Source organism: Pipra filicauda, unplaced genomic scaffold (genome assembly GCF_003945595.2).
Source record: "Pipra filicauda isolate LSUMZ 115617 unplaced genomic scaffold, ASM394559v2 scaffold587_size370460_pilon, whole genome shotgun sequence".
NCBI classification, from domain to species: Eukaryota; Metazoa; Chordata; class Aves; order Passeriformes; family Pipridae; genus Pipra; species Pipra filicauda.
In genome coordinates, this window is record NW_024104739.1 from 315,221 (window position 1) to 335,749 (window position 20,529).

Genomic DNA, 20,529 nt, shown 5'->3' on the forward strand with positions numbered 1-20,529 from the left:
TTGGACTGGATGGTCCTTGTGGGTCCCTTCCAGCTCAGCATATCCTGGGATTCTGTGAGTCTGGAATTCTATGGTTCACTGATTCTGTGATTCTGTGGTTCTGAGGTTGTGCCTCCCTGGGATGGTTTTCCCAGTGCCATCCCCAGGCTGGAGGGGACACGGAGCCCCTCCCTGGTTCAGCTCCCTGCGAGTCACGGGGCAAAATGGGGCCATCCCTGCATGGGTGTCCCTGCTGCTCTCCCCCACCCAGCTCGGAGGAGAACGATCCCAGCACAGCCCCAAAACAACCCCCCAAAGAGCCGGTTCTCGTTTGAATTCCCAGGTCCTGCCTCCGGCAGCTCCTGATCCCGGCGGGAATTCAGGAATTCAGGGCTGGGCCCCCTGTGCTGCTGTGGGAGCTGGTGGGGGGTGAACCCCAACTGATCATGGAATTAGAGAATCATTTAGGATGGAAAAGACCCTTTGGATTGAGTCCAGCCCTTAGCCCAGCACTGCCACGGTCACCCCTGACCCTGGTCCTCAAGTGCCACATCCACACGTCTGAGGTGTCCCTCCAGGGATGGTGACTCCAGCACTGCCATGGGCAGCTGTGCCAGGGCTGGGCAGCCCTTTCCACGAGGAAAGAAGATCCAGTGAATCCACTTGGTGACCGTGAGTGCTGCTGGTGTGAGCCGGGATGGATCCAGGGATTCCCCTGGAGCAGGAGCCTGGGCCAGCCAAGGGAAGCCCATCAGGCAGGATGTCCTTCAGCATGGACATTTTAGAGACAACACTCGATGGAACTCCAACCCGGGGGGGTGGCCCCGCAGCCGGGGGGGGCTTTGGGAGCGGGATTGGGATTGTCCCAGCCCGGCCCCGCAGCCCCTGCCCGCGGTCATTGCTGGGGGGTGAAGTAAGAGTCCACTTGTGTGTGACAGACCAATGGAAACCCTGTCCGGGGCCACCTGCCACTGTCCCTGCCCCTGACTCAGCGCCCGCGAATATCGCGGTGACGGCCAGGCTGGAAACGCTGGAGCCGGTGCTGGGAATGGGGACGGGGACGGGACAGGGCGGTGGGAGGTGCCGGGCAGGGCAGGGAGCCATCCCCGCTGCTGTTTGTGGTTGACCACTGGGTGTTTTCCACGTGAGCTCCAGGGGTGTCTGGAGGTCTGACTTAACCCCTCTGGCGGTCTGAATTAACTCCCCTAAAAGTCTGAATTAACCCCTCTGGAGGTCTGACTTAACCCCTCTGGAGGTCTGAATTAACTCCCCTAAAAGTCTGAATTAACCCCTCTGGAGGTCTGAATTAACTCCCCTAAAGGTCTGATTTAACACCTTTGGAGATCTGAATTAACTCCCCTAAAGGTCTGACTTAACCCCCTGGAGAGGGGCCCGGCAGGGGCAGGAGGGGGAGCAGCTGAAGGAGGGGACAACCCTGCTCAGGAGCTGTCACCAGGAACCAGGGACACAGAGGGGGTTGGGCACCTCCCTCCTGCTGGAATCCGGGGTGTCCGGGTATTTTCCTGGCCCTTTGAGGTGTCTCCCACGGATTCACACTCGGTGTGATATGTTCAGAGCTGGGTGTGGCCGATGGCAGGAGGGGCAGCAGCTGAAAGGAGGGGACAGCCCCGCTCAGGAATCATCTCCAGTGACCACCAGCAATATGCCCCCAATATCAGGGTTTGGGCACCTCCCTCCTGCTGGAATCCAGGGGGTCTGGGTGTTTTTCTGGCCCTCTGAGGTGTCTCCCACGGACTCACGCTCCCTGTGATGTGTTCAGAGCTGGATGTGGCCGATGGCAGGAGGGGACAGTTCCTGCCCTCTCCTGTTGGGTGGTTCTGAATGTGTCCCACTGGGGACGGCGCTGGGAACCCTCTCAGTCCAGGGTGTCCCTCTCAGTCCGGGGTGTCCCCCTCAGCCCTGGGTGTCCCTTCCCACGCTGGCACAGGGGGTGGGTGACCATCCCTTGGAGCCTGGCTCTGTCCCCTGCCCATGGACCTGCTGGTGACCCGTGGTGACCCAGGTGTGACATCCCACTGCTGTCCCAGCCCTGATGGGGTGCAAAGAGCCCCCCAGGACCCCCAGAGCCGTTTATGGGACGAGCAGGGAGGATGTCACAGCTCCAGGGAGCCCTTCCCACATGGATGAAAGGAGCTCTTCCTTTATCCCGGGCCTTTGGCATCTCAGCTTTACGAGGCACAAGTGGGAAGTCTCCCCACCTCCTGTCTAATCCTGGAGCCTCGTTTAGGGATGGTCCTAATCTCCAGAAGCCCCAGGGTTTGCCCCAGCTGTTGGAAGGATCCTCCCTCTCCCCGCTCAGCTGTCGTGGCGGGGAAGGCGCTGCCGAGGCTCCCCCTCATTCCCACCCGGCAGGGCTCTGATTTCCTGGAAAAATCTGGGGGGATGGATCAATCCAATGCTTTTGTGGGACAGATTTACCCCTTTGGAATGGGGCCCTGTCCATAAACCCAGCTGGGAGGTGCCTGTGCTGCGTCACCGGGGGGTTGGAAGGGCAGTGGCACGAGGAGGATCTGATCCTTTGGGGAATAAATGACACGGTCCCTGTCTAGACCCACAGTTACCTGGAAGATAACTGAGGAAACACATCAATGCCCTGGAAACATGGGTTTAAAAACCAATTGATAAAAGTCCCAGCTTTCTGTAGGAAGAGATCTTTTCTCCCTGGGAATCAGGGAGAACCTGCATTTCAGCAAAACCCTGAAACACTTGGAGTTCCAGGCAAAATCGGGCTGATATTTTTAATTACCACTAAATTTTTAATATTCGACCCTCCCAGCTGCCTGCAGGAGGAGCCAGCACAGCCCCCTCCGGGTGATGGTCACTTCCACGCTGAGGAGGATTTTATTTCCACCACCAGACTCATTTTCACCAGGTCAGAATCCCAGAACATTCCGAGTTGGAAGGGACCCACGAGGACCATGGAGGCCCAACTCTGAGGTGAACGGTCCCTGTGGGTGTTTGAGGTCCCTCACCCAAACCTGGGGGCTGAGACACCCCATCCCCATCTCTGCTGGGTCCCCACCAGCAGAGCCGTGGTGATGGGAACTGGAACCTTCATCTCGGGTCTGGTGCCTCTGAAATCCTCCAACTCTGAGCTTGGCCAACCTGCCGTGGTGCCCCTACCGTGGAGAGCAGAGCTTCCCAGCTGGAGTTTGCTCAACCCCTGCTGGAGTTTGCTCAGTGTGAGGTGTCTTGTGTGGATAAACAAGATGCCAAAAGGCTCCAGTAATGTGCCCCAGATAAGTTGGGGTGATAAAACCCTGTTGATTCATTTGCACTTGAACTATGAGTCACCCTGTGAGTCAACAGAGCAAACGGCACCCAAACGTCATCCAGCAGGTCAAAAAAACTCGAGTTTTGTTCAAATCGAGCGAAATTGTTGCCTTGGTGTTCTTCCTTTCCCGGGGAAAGCGTTTCATTTTCAACCCTGCTCCCCCAGATTGAACCTGGACAGGAACCCGTGTGCTCATTTCCTGACGAGCCAGAGTGGTGGTATTGATTTATTTTGCTTTCAGAGCTCTTCAAATTGCTTTTCTTTATCAAAAGAAACCTACATTTTCTTTTCTTTACAACAAAGTGTTTTCAGTGCAGATTAAACATCAAAATCGTCTTTGGGAAAGGCACAGGGAAGACTTGTGAGGATTATGGATGTCTGTGGGAGCCTGGAAATGGCCACCTGTGGAAAGAGTCATCAGAGCACGTGGAGGAGTCAAGTGGAGGGGTCAAGGCAGGATGGAATCCCTGAAGGTCAAGCTGTGGAGGAACCAGAGCTTCTCCCGTGGTGCCCTCCATGCCAGACCCACCTGGGAGCCAAGGGCAGCTGGAGGAGCTCAGATGGAAGGGCTCCTCCAGCCCTGGGCAGCAGCACTGTCTCCTCTCTTGCCAGAGCAGCTGCAGGAGATTTTCTGGTTCGTGACCCACTTGGCAAGTCCGAGCCTCTCCAGGATGCTCCGGGGGGCAGGAGGAGCTGCCGTGCCCGGCCATGGCAGCAGGAGAGTCTGGGAGTGCCCTGTCACCTCCCCCTGCCTCAGAAAGCTCATCCCTCAGGCATCCCCAGGGTATTTAGGGGAAGGTTTTACTGCCACATTCCTCCTCACGGGGAAGGTAATCGAGGAACATCTGGGGTATCACATAATTGTGGAGGACACGGGCCCTCCCTGGGGCACCGACACCAGCTCAGGCTGTCCCGGCCTTGTCCTGCTGCCAAACAACCAGGGTAGAGACAAACATCCCTCCCTGGAGCAGGAGGGTCCTGCTGCTCCAGCTGGGATGCATCATCCCCCAGGCTCTCCTCTGGGATGTCCCCGCGTCCCTTCACAGACCAGGCCTGGCCAGGGGGGCTTTGCTCTTTCTTCTCTCCCTCCCATCCCTGGGTAGCCCCAGTTCCCCTCCACCCCTGAAGAGCCACCCCTCGGTGCCAGGCTGGGTCACCTGGCCCTGGCAGAGGACAGGCCTCCTGCTCTGGCTGTCCTGGAGGTGCCTCTTGGCCCTGCTGTCCATGGCTGGGGGTGTTCCCTGGGGACCACGGAACCAGAAGCCTTTGGAGCAGCACCCAGGGGAGCCAGGCCTGCTTGGCTGCCTCCCTGCACACAGGGAATCAGCTGGGGAACAGGGAAAACACTGTCAGCCCAGATTTGAGGAAGGACAGGGATGCAGAGACATCTTTAGGAGTGTCTCATACATGGGAAAGGAGGGAAACATGAGCAGGCAGGGGGTGAGGGGTTGTGTCCTGTAGGATTAAGGGGCTTTCCTGGTTCAGTGGGGGGATTTGGGGTGAATTTGGGTTGGGGGGTGACAGGAGGGTGGCTGGTCATGAGTTCTGAGGGGATCAGGCTCCGTGGCCAAGGTCCTGGTGGGATAGGCAGGGCAGAGCCTGGAGGACATGGCACAGGGCTGGGGAGGGATTGATGTTCTCCAGGAACGTGGGTGGGGTGTGGGGACAGCTACATGGGTTGGGCCAAATGATCCCAAGGGTTGTGTTCCAACCCCAGAAATTGTAGGATTGAGGGTGGGGGGAGGACGGAGGGAGCAGAGGGCTCTGGGGTTCCAGGGGCTGTGGGAGAACGGGACGGGGAGCGGGTGGGTTGGGGGGGGTCAGTGCAGGATTAACGGGGCTGGGGGAGTATGGGGTCAGTGCAGAGGCTGGGGAAGGCACGAGGGGTCCAGGGGTCCCTGGAGAAGCTGAGAGGGGACATGGGGGGCAGCGGGTGGCTGAGGGGCTGGGGGTGGGGATTGGGTAAGCCCCGAGCTAGAGGGGTGCTGGGGACAGGAGCCATGTCCCCAGAGAAAGGTGACCCGGCCCTGTGAGCCCGGGGGGGCCGGGCCCATGTGCTGCCATCCCATAGGAAGGGGCGGCGGGGGCTGCTGAATGTGCAGGTCCTGGGTGGCTATTCCTGGCCCGGCCCGCCCGCGCGGGCAGATTGGTTTGCAGGGGGGTGACAAGTGGCAGATTGGTTTGCAGGGAGGTGACAAGTGCCAGCCCAAGCCTATAAAAGTCACCGCAGCCCCTGTCCTGGCTCAGTGACCCGGTTCCCCCGTCCCGGAGCAGAGGGGACACACCTGAGCGGGGATCCCACCGCGGAGCCCGGACTGGGAGCAGAGACCTTTTGTGTGGAGCAGGAACCCCAGAGCAGGGCGGAGCCCCCGGAGCGGAGCCCCCAGACCCCGCTGTCCCCCAGCCCCCGGCTCTGCAGCGATGACGGGGAAAACGGCCCCTCCGGCCAAAAAACCCGCCCCGGCGGCCGCCAAGAAAAAGGCAGCGCCAGCCCCCAAGGAAAAGGCGGCTCCGGCCCCCAAGGAAGAACCAGCCCCGAAGCAAGAATCAGCCCCGGCCCCCAAGGAAGAAGCAACCCCTAAAGAAGAAGCGACCCCTAAAGAAGAAGTGGCCCCAGCCCCCGCTGCTGAAGAGCCCCCAGCCCCCGCAGAAGCCGCTCCCACCCCCCCCGAAGCCGGAGCAGAAGCCCCTCCAGCCCCCGCAGAAGGTTCCCCAGCCCCCCCAGCCGAACCCCCGGCCCCCGAACCTGAACCTCAGCCCGAGAAACCAAAGGAAGGTGAGGACGGGACGGGACCCTGGAGAGGAGCAGGGCTTGCAGGGGCTGGGGGGGTGTCGGGGTGAAGGGACAGAGGGGTGAAGCCATCCAGGGGGTTTTGCTGAGGATCAGGAGGGTGGGTGGGCTGAGGGTGAGGGACTGTCCTGGGACAGAGCCTGCCCTCACCCCCCGGTTTGTTCCAGAGCCTCCCAGCTCCCCCCTGTCCTTGGTCGTGGAGGAGGTGAGTGAGAATTCCTTCACGCTGACCTGGAAAGCCCCGGAGCACACGGGCAAGGCGGGCCTGGATGGATACGTGGTGGAGATCTGCAAGGATGGAAGTAGGAGCGGGCTTTCCTGCCCCTGAGCACGGGGGGGTGGGGTGTGATGTGCGGGTGTGGGGTGGAGCTGAACATGCCTTTCCCGGGGCACCAACTCCCTTTCTTTGACTGAATTGGTTCATTTTAAATTGTTATTTTATTTTTTTTTCCCATGGAGAAGTGGGGCTTCCTGTTGGCTTCAGATAGTTGGGATGTCTCTGGCAGGGGGTTTAATGTCACTGCTGTGTCCAGCTGGAGGGTGGAGGAGGGACCAGCCTGCCCTCTGAGGATGGTCCCTGGTGATCTCCAGCTCTGCAGAGACCTGGGGTTGGGATGGTGATCCAAGAAAACAGGAGGAAGAAGCCTAAAGAGAAGCAAGGAAGGAATGGGGATGAGGTGGGAGGATGAGGGAGGAAAGGATCCCGGGCAGGGCGAGAGGGGCTGGAATGTGTTGGCAGCCCTGCAGCAGGCTGGGTGGGTGGGTGGAGGGGGCTGGGGGGTGGCAGTGATGGTCTGTGGGTCTCTGGTTGCATGACTGGCCTGTGGAATGGGGGGTGGGGAAGACTCATGTTTTGGGACCTCTCTTGAAGCCCTACTGGGCTTTGGGGTGACAGTGGGTGACCCACGTGTCTTGTGGGATCTGCAGGGGGAGGCTGGGGCTGGTGGGCTGGGGCTGCAGGAGCCTGGAGGGGTTTGGGGGACCCAGGTGGTCCGAGGGCCTCGGGGAACTTGATCCTTGGCTGTTCAGCTCGTGGCACACATGGTCAGCACGTTCTTGGCACATTCTTGGCTCCCATCACTGGGCTGGGGACAGGGGACAGCCACGAGCAGGCCCTTCTGTGGCACAGGCAAAGGTACAGCAGTTCCTGGAGGGAGCTGGGTGGCAGCCACCCAGAGGGCACAGTTTGGGAGCTCTGCTGGGCCTGCCTGGGTGGCAGGAGAGCTCCAGCCAGGCTGTGACCACCACGGGGGCTCCGTGACTGCCGTGCTCGGGCTGGGGCATGGCCCTGGGTGGGCCAAACCTGGTGAGGTTTGAGTGAGGGCTGGGCTGGGCACTGCCAGCTGTGAGGGGAAAGAGGAGCTGGGGGGATTTGGCTGCTCTGATGGCATTGACAGGGAAAACCTTCCCGCTCTGAAGGAGCAACCCCTGGCACACGGGGGTCATTTTAGGCCCCAGGCCTCTGGTGACCGGGGCAGTTCGTTTTCCAGCTGAGGAACCTCCTCAGAGGTTTGGCATGAGGCAAAGCTGTGTCAGCTGGGGGATGGGGGGCGTTCTACCCCTTGGCTGTGGGGTGGGTTTGAGATGCCCCTTCCAAGCAGGAAGCCAGTGGTGAAGGGAAAGAACCCCTGGTGGTATTTGGCAGTGACAGGAAAACCTCCTTGGTTTGACGGTGGCTTGGCATGGACAGGTCCATGGGGCTGGTGGTATCTTGCCTGGAGGGCAGGACATGCTGGGGAACATGGGGAGCCCCAGTGTTGCCCTGGGGCAGTGAGAGGGGCAGACTGGTAGGAGAGGGTCAAAGGATTTTTGCTTTCAGAAACACCTGTGGTCAGCAAGGATCAGGTTCGCTGGACCGTGATGCCTTTTCTTGTCTGCAAACAACCTCCTGCTCCACTGCTGAGCTTCTACCAGCTCTTCATACCCTGAACTTCATTTCCAGCTCTTCATACCCAGCAATTCATAACCCAGTACCTCATACCCAGCACTTCTTACCCAACACTTCATACCCAGGACTTACCCAACACTTCATGCCCCAACACTTCATACCCAGAACTTCATAACCCAACACTTCATAAACCAGGACTTCATTACCAGCTCTTCATATCCAGGACTTACCCAACACTTCACACCCCAACACTTCACACCCAGCTCTTCATACCCAGGACTTCATACATGGACTTCATACCCAGCTCTTCATACCCAACACTTCAAATCCCAGAACTTCATCCCCAACACTTCATACTCAGCACTTCATACCCCAGCATTTCATAAGCAGCTCTTCAGACCCAACACTTCATATCCAGCTTTTCTTACCCAGCAATTTATACTCAGCAATTCATAACCCAATATTTCATAGCCAGAACTTCATACCCAGGACTTACCCAACACTTCACACTCCAACACTTCATACCCCGAACTTCATAATCCAACGCTTCATAAACCAGGACTTCATAACCAGCTCTTCATATCCAGGACTTACCCATGACTTCATACCCAGCCCTTCATACCCAACACTTCATACCCCAGCAGTTCATATCCCAACACTTCATATCCCAAAACTTAATTCCCAACACTTCATACTCAGCTCTTCATACCCCAGCATTTCATACGCAGCTCTTCAGACCCAACACTTCATATACAGCTCTTCTTACCCAGCACTTCATACCCAGCATTTTATACCCAGGACTTACCCAACACTTCATACCCCGAACTTCATAACCCAACACTTCATAAACCAGGACTTCATAACCAGCTCTTCATACCCAGGACTTACTCAGGACTTCATACTCAGCCCTTCATACCCCAGCATTTCATACCCAGCACTTCTTACGCAGCACTTACCCAACACTTCATAAACCAATACTTCATAACCAGCTCTTCACACCCAGAACTTCATACCCAGCTCTTCATACCCTGCAATTCATAACCCAACACTTCATCCCCAGCTCTTCATACCCAGGACTTACCCAGGACTTCATCCCCAACACTTCCTCCCCAACACTTCACACCCAGCTCTTCACCCCCCACACTCCTTGGCAGAGGGTGCCCGACCCCCCCTCTAAGGTCCCTTTTCCCTCTGCTGCCCCAAATCATTCCATCTTTCCCAGGAAGGGGTTCTTTGGATCACTCCTGGGGGGCTCCTGCTGTCTGGGGGGGTGTCTGTCTGTCTGTCTGTCTGTCCCTGGCACACCTGAAGTTCTGTGCTGGGTCCATCCCAGGTTCCGAGTGGAAAGCTGTGAACCAGGAGCCTTTCCTTTCCACCCGCTACACGATCCCAAACCTCAGCTCCGGGGACAAGATCCACGTGCGGGTGACGGCCGTGGGAGCCGGCGGGTCCAGCGCCCCGGCCACGCTGGAGCAGCCCGTGCTCATCAGGGAGATCCTCCGTGAGTACTGCCGAGTGCCGGGAGAAATCCCTGGGAATTCCGGGGTGAAATCCTGCAGAATTCCTGGGTGAAATACCTATGGAGTTCCTGTATGAAATCCCTGCAGAATTTCTGGGTGAAATCCCTACAGAATTCCTGTCCATCCCTGCGGAATTCCTGGGTGTCTATCCCTGCAGAATTCCTGGGTGTCCATCCCTGCAGCCTCTGTCCCTCTCACACATCACATCCAACCTCTGGCCCAGACCATGGAACATTCCCGTCTGGAAGGACCCACCGGGACCATCCAGTCCAACCCTTGAGTGAAAGGACCAAACCCACCCCCCTGGAGCACCACGCTGCACCCAACGGATCCAATCCCAGATTTTGGGGTTATTCTCCGTGCCTGTGCCCAATTCCCTCGGGAGGGAGAACCTTCCCAACCTCCAGGGGCTGCTCCTGCAGCCGGGGAAGCTCTGGGGGTGAAGCACTCACCGGGCAGAGCCGAATTCCCGCGGCAGGAGCTCGGCGTCCGTGTCCCTCCCGCCCGTCTCCTCCCCCCGGCCACGCTCTCATCCCAAAATTCCCCCCGTTGGACAGCTCTGTCTGTTTGGCTCGAGGGAGGCAGGAGTAGATCCCCAAAATTCCCCCCGTTGGACAGTTCTGTTTGTTTGGCTCACGGGAGGCGGGAGCTGCTCGTCGGGGCTGTGGGAACTCCAATCACGCTGAACTCCAATCACGCTGAACTCCAATCACGCTGAACTCGCTAATGAACGAGTTGCTCCCGTGCCTGGCAGGGCTCACATTCCTGCCGGGATGCTGCCGCTGGATGAGGCTTTGCTGGTTCCTGCTCAGCAAAGAGCACATTCAGGCTCATTCTCCCTTTCCAAGGAATTATGAACTCTCAAGTTTTCCTGGTACCCGAAGGACGCCTGGGATTTTACAGCTGCTTAAAAATAGCAATAATGCCAACAAGGGTTATTCCAGGAACCATCAGCTTTTCCTAGGAAAAGGCTTGGAGGAGTCTGGGAAGGTGCTGCAGGGTTTGTTCTCTGGGAGGAGGTGGATGTTTCTAGTGGCACGGGCGGGGAGGAGGGGAGGGCTAGGGTAGCGGGAGGGGGAGGGGGATGTGGAGGGGAGGGGCGTGGATTGGATGGGAGGTGAGTGGAGTGGAGTGTAGGTGAGGGGGGTGAGTGGTCGGTGTTGGAGTGGATGTGAGTGTAGTGGATGGGCTGTGAGTGTCGTTCTGGAGGGTCTGGTCTTTGATTTGACGGGTGTTGAGTAGATTGGAGGTGAGTGGCTTGGTATCGGTTATTTATGTGCGGTAAGTTGCGGGGATTAGCTTAGATTATATTACTCTTCTCTGATGCTATATCTTCTCTTTATCTTCTCTTACGACTTCTATTCTCTTCATCTGATCTTCTCTTACTCTTATATCTCTTCTATCTCTTCTCTTCCTCTCTATTCTCTTCTCTTATATTATCTTCTCTTCTCTTCTCTTCTCTTCCCTTCTCTTCTCTTCTCTTCTCTTCTCTTCTCTTCTCTTCTCTTCTCTTCTCTTTTCTCTTTTTTCCTCCCCACCCTGACAGTGTCACCTGGACCACCAACCTTGTCCTCCCCACCCTGACATCATCACCTCAGCGCAGAGAGGGAGCTGAGGGAACCCCCCAGCATTCCCATTCCCATTCCCATTCCCATTCCCATTCCCATTCCCATTCCCATTCCCATTCCCATTCCTGCCTCGGGATAAGGTTTCAGTGCCCTGCTGAGAGTGATGAGCCCAAGTGGCAGCAGAGATGGAGGGATGGATCCCTGGAGAGACGGATCCCTGGAGAGATGGATCCCTGGAGGGATGGATCCCTGGAGCCACAGCAGGGATGGAGGGATGCAGGGATGGATCCCTGGAGCTGCAGCAGGGATGGAGGGATGCAGGGATGGATCCCTGGAGCTGCAGCAGGGATGGAGGGATGCAGGGATGGATCCCTGGAGCTGCAGCAGGAGCAGAGGAGGGACGTCCTCAGCTGTCGGAGCTGTCTGGGAGCTCTGGGCATTCCCGCCCTCCTGGCCCACCCCGAATTCCACCCTCACAGCTGCTTGGCTCAGTCGGGTTTAATTCTGGCCGTGCCCCCTCCCAGAGCTGCTGCCCCTTTAATCCAGGCCCAGACACTCGGCTCTCTCACGAGGGGCCCCCCTAAATCCTCTCCAGAAGGATCCCCGGGTGGTTGAGTTACACAGGTTCTATTTTCACCCCGGCAGGAAGAGACAATCCCTCCCTCAGCCTTTCAGGGGTGTTTTCCTTGGCTTTGTTGTGTTCCCTTGGGGACATTCCTTTGTCACCAGCCCGGGGCTGCCCCAGCTCTGCTGTGCCCGGGCACCTCCTCGGTGCCCCGATGGCACAGGGAAGGTGGAGGGTGGGCGAGCTGGAGGTTGGGTTGTGTTGCCTCTGGAAGGTCTGTGGAAGGAATGTTTCCAATGGGAGACGCCGTTCCCAGCCTCGTCACCACGGGGGCCGTGTGGGGCTCTCCTGGTCCAGCCCACGTTGTGTCCATGACCCGAAGGCAGTGCATGATCCATTGGGTTGGTGACCTGGTGTCCCAAGGATGGGGGTAATTCTGGGACACGGGCAATGGTCCTGCAGGGAACCAGAACTGCCCGGGGACGGGAGGGAAGAGGTGGATGCATTTCTTGGGGGGTTCCTTGGTGGCCAAGGAGGGGATATGTGGGGTGGGACGTGTGGGGTGGGATGTGATTCCCTTGTGCTTCCCTTGGTGTCCTGAGCTGCCTTTCTGGTCCCCAGAGCTCCCAAAGATCCGGATGCCTCGGCACCTGCGGGAGACCTACGTCAGGCATGTGGGGGACGCCGTGAACATCATGATCCCTTTCCAGGTAGGTGGGTGCTTTGGGATTCAATCCCCGGGGGGTTTCGCTCTGGGTTAGATCCTGCAGTGACTTTTCTGGCCCTCATGATGTGCCTGGGGCCAGCTGTGCTCTGACTTGGCCTGGTCCTGTATCTCATGGGCCAAGGGTGGGAAATGGGGTGGGAACTCTTTCCCATTCCTGCCCAGCTCCCGTTTTTCCCCTGCTACACCTTTATTGGTGGTGCTGCCAACAAGACAACCCCAAACACCACAGGACACCCCAAACATGGACATGGGCTGGCTGCTGCTGCTGTCTCAGCCCACTGACCCCCTCCAGACCTGAGACCCCACAGCTCAACCCTGGGGTCCCCTTGAGGGGAGCAGCTGCCTCTGGAGCAGGGCTGTGGGATGGGGGTAGCAGGGCTGTGGGAGGGGGGCAGCAGGGCTGTGGGATGGGGGCAGCAGGGTTGTGGGATGGGAGCGATGCTGGTGCTGGTGGGAAAAGCTGGAGGTCATCCCCTCGACTGATCTGTCTCACCCTGGCTGAGACATCACCCAAACATCTCCCCCACCGTCTGGGATGGGCAAAACCAGCCCTGAAACGAGTTGGCCAAGCAGGGGGGAGCAAGAGGCCCCTGAGATAAGTGACATGTCCCAGAGAAATCTGGGACCTTGTGCTGGCCATGCTCCAGGCATGGATTTTCCCTGGGTGCCAGATTTAAGCCCGTGCTGTTAGGCTTGAGCCTGGGCTCAGCTCAGCACCTGGGAAATGGGAGGGCAGCTCTGGGAGAGCAAAGGAATTTGGGGAACCAGCACGTTCCAGCCTCACCCCTGGAGCCCGATGGCTTCCCATTCCTGATGCCCAATGGGACTGGAGCTGATCCAGGGCTGGAGCTGATCTGGGACTGGAGCTGATCCGGGGCTGGAGCTGATCCGGGGCTGGAGCTGATCCGGGGCTGGAGCTGATCCGGGGCTGGCAGGGATCGGCTCTAGGTCCTTCCCTGGGATGCTCCAGGCACAGCAGGGTGGTCCTGCCCACCCTCACCCCGCGTGCTCCAGGGGCTCCCAACCTTCTCTGCTCCAGGGGAAGCCCCAGCCCGAGGTGACCTGGACCAAGGGGGGCCAGCCCCTGGACAAGTCCCGCATCAACATCCGCACCACGGCGAGGGACACCATCTTCTACATCCGGCAGGCCCAGCGCGGGGACTCGGGGCAGTACCAGCTCTGTGTGAGCATCGGTGGCACCGAGGACAAGGCCATCCTGGACATCCAGGTGGTTGGTAAGGACAGGCACGGACACCCCGGGGTTCGTTTCTGCTCCTTGGGTTTTGGAAGGTCGTGTTCTGGGTGGGGTGGGATGGGACAAGACCAGTAACAAGGCGGAGGTGCCTCTTCCAGTGGGATCCTCCCCAGGATAATGGAAAACTCCTCTGGTTGGGGATGTAGTGTTTTTACCAGCCCTTGCCCCTCACAGCTTCTCCAGGGCTCATTTCTCCTTGGATTTGGGTAGATCTTGTTGTAGGTGGAGTGGGATGGGATGGGATGGGTTGGGGTGGGATGGGATGGGGCAGGACCAGTAACAAGGTGGAGGTGCCTCTTCCAGTGGGATCTTCTCCAGGGTCACGGAGGTGAATCCTCTGGCTGGGGGGGCAGGATTCCTGCCAGCCCTTGCCCCTTGTGGCTCCTCACCCCTGGTGGGCTGCAGGAGGGTGAGCAGAGATCCAAAGGGAGGAGCTCGGGGCACAGAACGAGTCGGGATGTCAGCGGGGGGGTTGTGCTTGCAGAGCCGCCCGGGCCCCCCCAGAACCTGAAGCTGGTGGACGTGTGGGGCTTCAATGTGGCCCTGGAGTGGTCTCCCCCTGCGGACAACGGGAACGCCGAGATCAAGGGCTACAGGGTGCAGAAGTCAGACAAGAAGAGCGGGGTGAGTGTGGGCACCCCCGGTGCTGGGCAGCCCTGGGGGCAGAGGGGCAGCACAGTCAGACCTTGGCACAAGGAGGGATTGAGACATTTTTGACCCATGACAGACCTCAGCCTTTTTTAACACATCAATGTATTTTCGGGCGTGTTTTTGTGCAGTGAAAAGGGAACCTTCTTGCTGTGCTTTTCTTACTAAGACTTTTCAGGCGCTTCTTCCCTGTTATTTCCTCTGTTTTCCTCTGTTTTTAGCGTTCGAGTTCGTCAGTACGTTATGTCTGACAAGGATTAAAATTTTTAAAAAATAACCCTTGCATCTAAAGGCTTTGTGGTTATAAAAAACCCCCGCCAAACAAACCAACAAAGAAACAAACACTTTTTTTTGGTACAGCTGCAGTTCAGATCAGTTCAATATTTGCAGGTAAAGATTTGTTGAAAATGGTGATATCGACCTCTTAGTTTAAAGGGTTGTGTGTGTACTGTACTGTAGTAGGAGTTTCTGTATGTGTGATGTATGGGTGGGGCCCCAGAGGGAAGGGATGAAACTGGATTCTCGATTTGAGCAAAAAAAAAAAAGAAAAGGAAAAAGGAAAATAGTTAAAGAAGTTTCTCGTGTGGTGCAATAGAAATAAATACAGCAAAGAACCGACCATTTCCTGGTGAAGGACGGCAAAAGCAGACTCGGGCACTGTCAGCATCCTGCCTCCTCCATCCCTGGGACCTGCTGCCTTTCCTCCTCCATCCCTGGGCCCTGCTGCCTTTCCTCCTCCATCCCTGGGACCTGCTGCCTTTCCTCCTCCATCCCTGGGCCCTGCTGCCTTTCCTCCTGTCTCCCTTTCCTCCTGGCTCCCTTTCCTCACGGCTCCTTTCCCCTCTGCAGAAGTGGTTCACGGTGCTGGAGCGCTGCACCCGCACCAGCTGCACCATCTCCGACCTCATCATCGGCAACTCCTACTCCTTCCGCGTCTTCTCCGAGAACTCCTGCGGGCTCAGCGACAGCGCCGCCGTCACCGCCGGGCTCGCCCACATCGAGAAGACAAGTGGGGCACCCCCTGCCTCGGGCTCGGGGTGGCGTGGGGGCAAGAGTGGCCCTGACTCCGCGGGGGCTTCCTGGGTGTTGGGGTGGTGGTGCTGTGCTGGTCCCCGGGGGCCCCCTGCCCTTATCCCAGCCCTCATTCCCTGTGCCGGGGTCAATCCCCTTGGGGGCAGTGAGAGACAGCCCTGCCTTTGGTCCCACAGCTCAGGGCCAGCAGAGACCCCTCAGGGGTCCAGCTCAGGGCCAAACCCCCAAGCAGCCCCCTCAGCCCTGCTCCCCCTCCATCCTCCCTCGGCCCTGCTCCCCCTCCATCCTCCCTCAGCCCTTCTCCCCCTCCATCCTCCTTCAGCCCTGCTCCCCCTCCATCCTCCTTCAGCCCTGCTCCCCCTCCATCCTCCTTCAGCCCTGCTCCCCCTCCATCCTCCCTCGGCCCTGCTCCCCCTCCATCCTCCCTCAGCCCTGCTCCCCCTCCATCCTCCCTCAGCCCTGCTCCCCCTCCATCCTCCCTCGGCCCTGCTCTCCCTCTATCCATTCCCAGCCTGCTCCCTGGGAGCAAACGGGGAGTTGGGGGTCTCTGCCCACCAGCTCCTGTTCCTGTGCCCTGAGTTTTGGGGATGGAGTGGCAGATCCAGGGAGGTGCCTGGCCCGGGTCTGACCTGCTGCCTGTGGGATGGATCCCAGTGGGACTGAGGGTTGGCATCTGCCCTGTCCCCTGCAGGGACTGGGCACTGGGGTGGCTGGATGGGAAGACAGGGCTGGTCTGAGCTGAGGAGCAGGTCCTGGGGTCGGGGGTGGTGACTCCTGGCGCATGTGAGGGAGCAGAAGGACTTTTGGGTACCCCGTGATCACGTGTGGGTCAGCCTGGGAGACCAAGCTCTGCCTCAGCCCAGAACTGATTATTTCCTCAGAAACCACTTACCAGCCAGAGAAGATCCCCCAGAGGGACATGATGGAGCCTCCAAAGTTCACGCAGCCCCTGACAGACCGAACCACCACCCGGGGCTACAGCACCCACCTCTTCTGCTCTGTCAGGGGCTTCCCCCAGGTCAGAGGGGCAGCACCTCCTCGTGTGTGGGCACCAGGGGGGTTGGGAGGGGGATGGAGGGCTTGAGAGGTGGTTGGTCGGGCTGGGTTAGGGTTGGGTGAGGGTGGGGAGTTGCAACTGCTCCCCTGAGTCAAACTGGGGCAGGTTTGGGGTGTTCCTTCACGGGGGTGGGAGACTGGTTGTAATTCAAGCCATGTCCTGTCTCCTTCTTTTGGAGGACGTGTGGAACAGTGGTTTGGGCTCGAAAATGGGAGATTTGGGTCTTCAAATTCCTTCTGAGTGTGAATCCCACTGTGGCCACCAGCTCCAGGCGGGGCCGAGGCGAAGGCAGAGGGAGGGACTGCATTTTGGGGTCAGGTAGAGTTCTCACCCCTCTCCCTGCTTTAAACAAACGAACGGATCCTGCTGCTTTCCAGCCCAAAATCATCTGGCTGAAGAACCAGATGGAGATCCGGGAGGACCCCAAGTACATCGCGCTGATCAATCAGGGCGTGTGCTCCCTGGAGATCCGAAAGCCCGGCCCCTTCGACGGGGGCGTCTACACCTGCAAGGCCATCAACGCCCTCGGGGAGGCCTCCGTGGACTGCAGGCTGGATGTGAAAGGTGAGGGTGGTGAGGTTGGACTGCAGGCTGGATGTGAAAGGTGAGGGTGGTGAGGTTGGACTGCAGGCTGGATGTGAAAGGTGAGGGTGGTCGAGGAGGAGGAGAAGGGGGAGGAGGGGCAGGACTCCCTGTCTCTCTCGATGTGGGGTGGTTTGTCCCTGGTTTGTGTTGCTCCTGGTGCTGGGGGGATCTGAGGGCTCTGGGCAGCCCTGTGGAGCACAGGCTTCTCAAGTTTGTGGTCTTTGAAGCATCTTGAAATCATCTTTCCACATTCATGGCCTAAAAATCCCAGACTCACAGAATCCCAGGATGTGCTGAGCTGGAAGGGACCCACAAGGATCACCGAGTCCAACCCTCAGCCCTGCACAGGCCCAGCCCCAGAGTCACCCCCTGTGCCCCAGAGGATCAGCCAAACCCTCCTGGAGCTCTGGCAGCCTTGGGGCTGTGCCCACTGCCCTGGGGAGCCTGGGCAGTGCCCAACCAGACCCTGGGGGAAGAACCTTTGGCTGAGATCCAACCTGAGCCTGCCCTGACACAGCTCCAGCCATTCCCTGGGTGCTGTCCCTGGTCCCCCCAGAGCAGAGCTCAGTCCCTGCCCCTCCTCTGCCCCTGCCCAGGAATTGGAACTGCACTGAGCTCTCCCCTCAGTCTCCTCTGCTCCAGCTGAACACACCAAGTGCCCTCAGCCCCTCGAGGCCCTTCCCTGTCCCTGTTGCCTTCTCTGGACACTCTCTAAGAGCTCAATATCTTCCTCGTACTGTGGTGCCCAGACCTGCACAGTGGGGAGGGACCCAGACCCCGGAGCCAGAGGAGCTGCTGGAGGTCGGGCCCATCCTGCTCCTCCCTGCACCCCCAGCACCGGGCTCCTGAGCCCCCTCAAGCCCTGCCTGGGGGGTTGGGAGCTGAGCCTCCTCCCCTGGCCCTGAGCTGCCCTGATTTGTGTCCGGGGTCCTGCCCAGCCCCCCCAGCTCCCATTTCCTGCCTCAGCAGCGCTCCCGGAGCAGCTCTTGCAAGGAGCTGCCCCCGTTCCTCCCCCTGCCCGGGGCACCCCTCCTGTCCCACAGCCAGGATTCCTCCTGCCCGCCCTCCCTGTGCTCCTCCCGTGCCTGTGTGTCCCTAAACATGCCTCGTTTCTGTGATTCCCCAAGAATTATTTCTCAAAATCATGGATCCAGGGAATGGTTTGGGCTGGAGGGACCTTGGAGGTCATGGCAGGGTGGGGACAGGGACACCTCCCGCCATCCCAGGCTGCTCCAACCTGGCCTTGGACACTCCCAGGGATGGGGCATCCTCTGGGAAATCCAGTCCAGCCCCTCACCACCCTCCCAGGGAAAGATTCCTTCCCAATATCCCATCTGTCCCTGCCCTCTGGCAGTGGGAAGCCATTCCCTGTGTCCTGTCCCTCCATCCCTTGTCCCCAGTCCCTCTCCAGCTCTCCTGGAGCCCCTTTAGGCCCTGGAAGGGGTGTTCCTGGAGCCTTCTCTTCTCCAGGTGAACCCCCCCAGCTCTCCCAGCCTGGCTCCAGAGCAGAGGGGCTCCAGCCCCAGAGCATCTCCGTGGCCTCCTCTGGACTCTCTCCAGCAGCTCCACGTCCTTTCTTTGTTGTTCCCAGGGCTGGGGCAGCTCTGCAGGGGGGTCTCAGCTGAGGGGGCAGAGGGGCAGGATCCCCCCTGCCCTGCTGTCCCTGCTGTGGGATCAGCCCAGGCAGGAGGATGAGCTGGTCCCTGTGCTGGGAAGAGTTGGGATCACCCAGGGCCAGGAGTGGGCACTGGCGGTGCTGGGATCGCTGGGATCAGGGGTGTGTGCAGGGATGGGGGGTGTGGGGGCACACAGCGGGGTCAGTTGTGCCCTGGCCCACCTTTGGGAGTCGGGAGGGGAGTCAGACGAGGGGAATTCAGGGGGAATTTATGTCTCCTGTGCTCTCCTGCAGTGCCCAAGTGAGGACGGACCCAAGGGCAAGAAAAGAGCAAGGTGGGTCTGGGCTGGGGCTCTGGGATTGATTCCTGGGGGATGGAGGGTTTGAGGGGGTTGGGGCTCTGGGATTCCCGGGGGAAGGAGGGTTTGAGGGTCCTGGATTAGCCCCTCTCACCCCAACTCGGGCCTCCCTCATCCCACGGCTGGGGAGGGGATGCTGAGGTGGGATGAGGAGCCTGAGGAAAAACTGCCTCTCTGGGAGGGAGGTGGAGGGAGGGCTGCAAATGGGGCCGGGGGGGGGAGGAGGCCAGGACTGGTGTGCCCAGCACGGGCACAGCCCTGTTTGCAGCCAGGACTCCTGGAGCAACTCGGGGTTGGACACGAGGGGTAGGTCCTGGGGCCTGGGGATGGGTATAAAGGGATGAGAAATGGGGCTGTGGGAACACGGAGGTAGAGGGTCGTGCCTAAATTCTGTGGGGCAGGAGAGGGTGGAGGGGCTGGGCTGGGTTTGTCCTGCACTGGAGCCACAGCAGGGATTTTTCCCACCTCATCCCATCCCAGAGCCCTCAGGTCTCACTCCTGTCCCCAGGTGGATGCTGCAGCTGCTGGGTGGGATCAGGGCCCGTGGGGATGCCCCTGGTCCCTGCTGCCTGCGGGGCTGCCCCTCCCTGAGAGCTCTGGGGGTCTGCACCTCATCCTGCCCTGGCACGGCCCTCCCCGAGCCTGTCCTGAGCTGTGACAATAAAACCAGCCCCTCTGGGGGCCTTTGGTCCCAATAAAAACCCCAAACTCCTCTGTCCTGCCTGTCCTGGGGTTGCTGGGCTGGGGGGAGGCGGGAGGAAGAGCTCCAGGGGGGATGTGGGGCCGTGGAACATCCCCCACCCCACAGGTGGAGGGGCTGGGAAGGGACACGGAGGAACACCCACAGAGGTGTCTGGGACAGAAGGGATAGGGAGGGAAGTTTTCCTGCTGGAACTGGAGGCTGATCCTGGCTGGGGAGGAAGAGCAGCAGCACCAGAACTGTGGGGTTGGTCCTCCTTCATCAAAGCAAATTTCTTTATCCGCACCAGCGACCCATGAACGGCCCCCAGCATCCCCTCCCTGCGGCATGAGGAGGGATAAATGTGCACAGGTGGGGCCAGAATTCCCAGAATCCCACATTTCCTCCAAATTCCACCAAATTCCCACAAAATTCCATCAAAACTCTCATAAAATAGCGCAAAATTGCACCGAAGTGCCCCAAACATGTAAAACACATCTAAACCACCCCCAGAATCTCCAAAAATATCCCAGAATGTCCCCAGATCTCCCCAATATTCCCTAACTGGCAAAACCACCTCCAAAAAAACCCCCAAATTCCGTCGAATCCACCCAAAATATGCGCAAAATGCGTCCAACCCCCCAAGTCATCCCAAAATCCTCCCAAACCCCCAAATTCCCCCAAGTCACATCAAAATACCCAATCAAGTCGCCTAATATCCCAAAATGCCCTCAAAATCCACCCAAATCCCTGAAGATTTTGATGGGACTTGGCAGAATTTGGGGGTTTTGGAGGATTTTGGGAATATTTGGGGGGTTTGGTGTTTTGATGGGACTTGGAGAAATTTGGGGGTTTTGGAGGATTTTGGGATGATTTGGGGGATTGGGCGTATTTTGCGCATATTTTGGGTGTATTTAAATTTGTGATTTTTTTTTGGAGGTAGTTTTGTGGGTTTGGGAATATTGG

General features: G+C 58.7%; 1 protein-coding gene across 1 annotated transcript; it reads left to right on the plus strand.

Annotated features, from left to right (window-relative positions):
• The first annotated feature begins 5,695 nt into the window (after window positions 1–5,695).
• On the plus strand, window positions 5,696–19,600 carry MYBPH (myosin binding protein H). The gene is made up of 11 exons (XM_027746799.2): window positions 5,696–6,050; window positions 6,233–6,367; window positions 9,287–9,454; window positions 12,228–12,316; window positions 13,373–13,568; window positions 14,073–14,212; window positions 15,086–15,245; window positions 16,150–16,286; window positions 16,703–16,889; window positions 18,820–18,860; window positions 19,393–19,600. Exons 1-10 carry the CDS (start codon window positions 5,696–5,698, stop codon window positions 18,828–18,830), a joined length of 1,578 nt encoding a protein of 525 aa, XP_027602600.1. The 3' UTR covers window positions 18,831–18,860; window positions 19,393–19,600.
• Window positions 19,601–20,529: the final 929 nt, after the last annotated feature.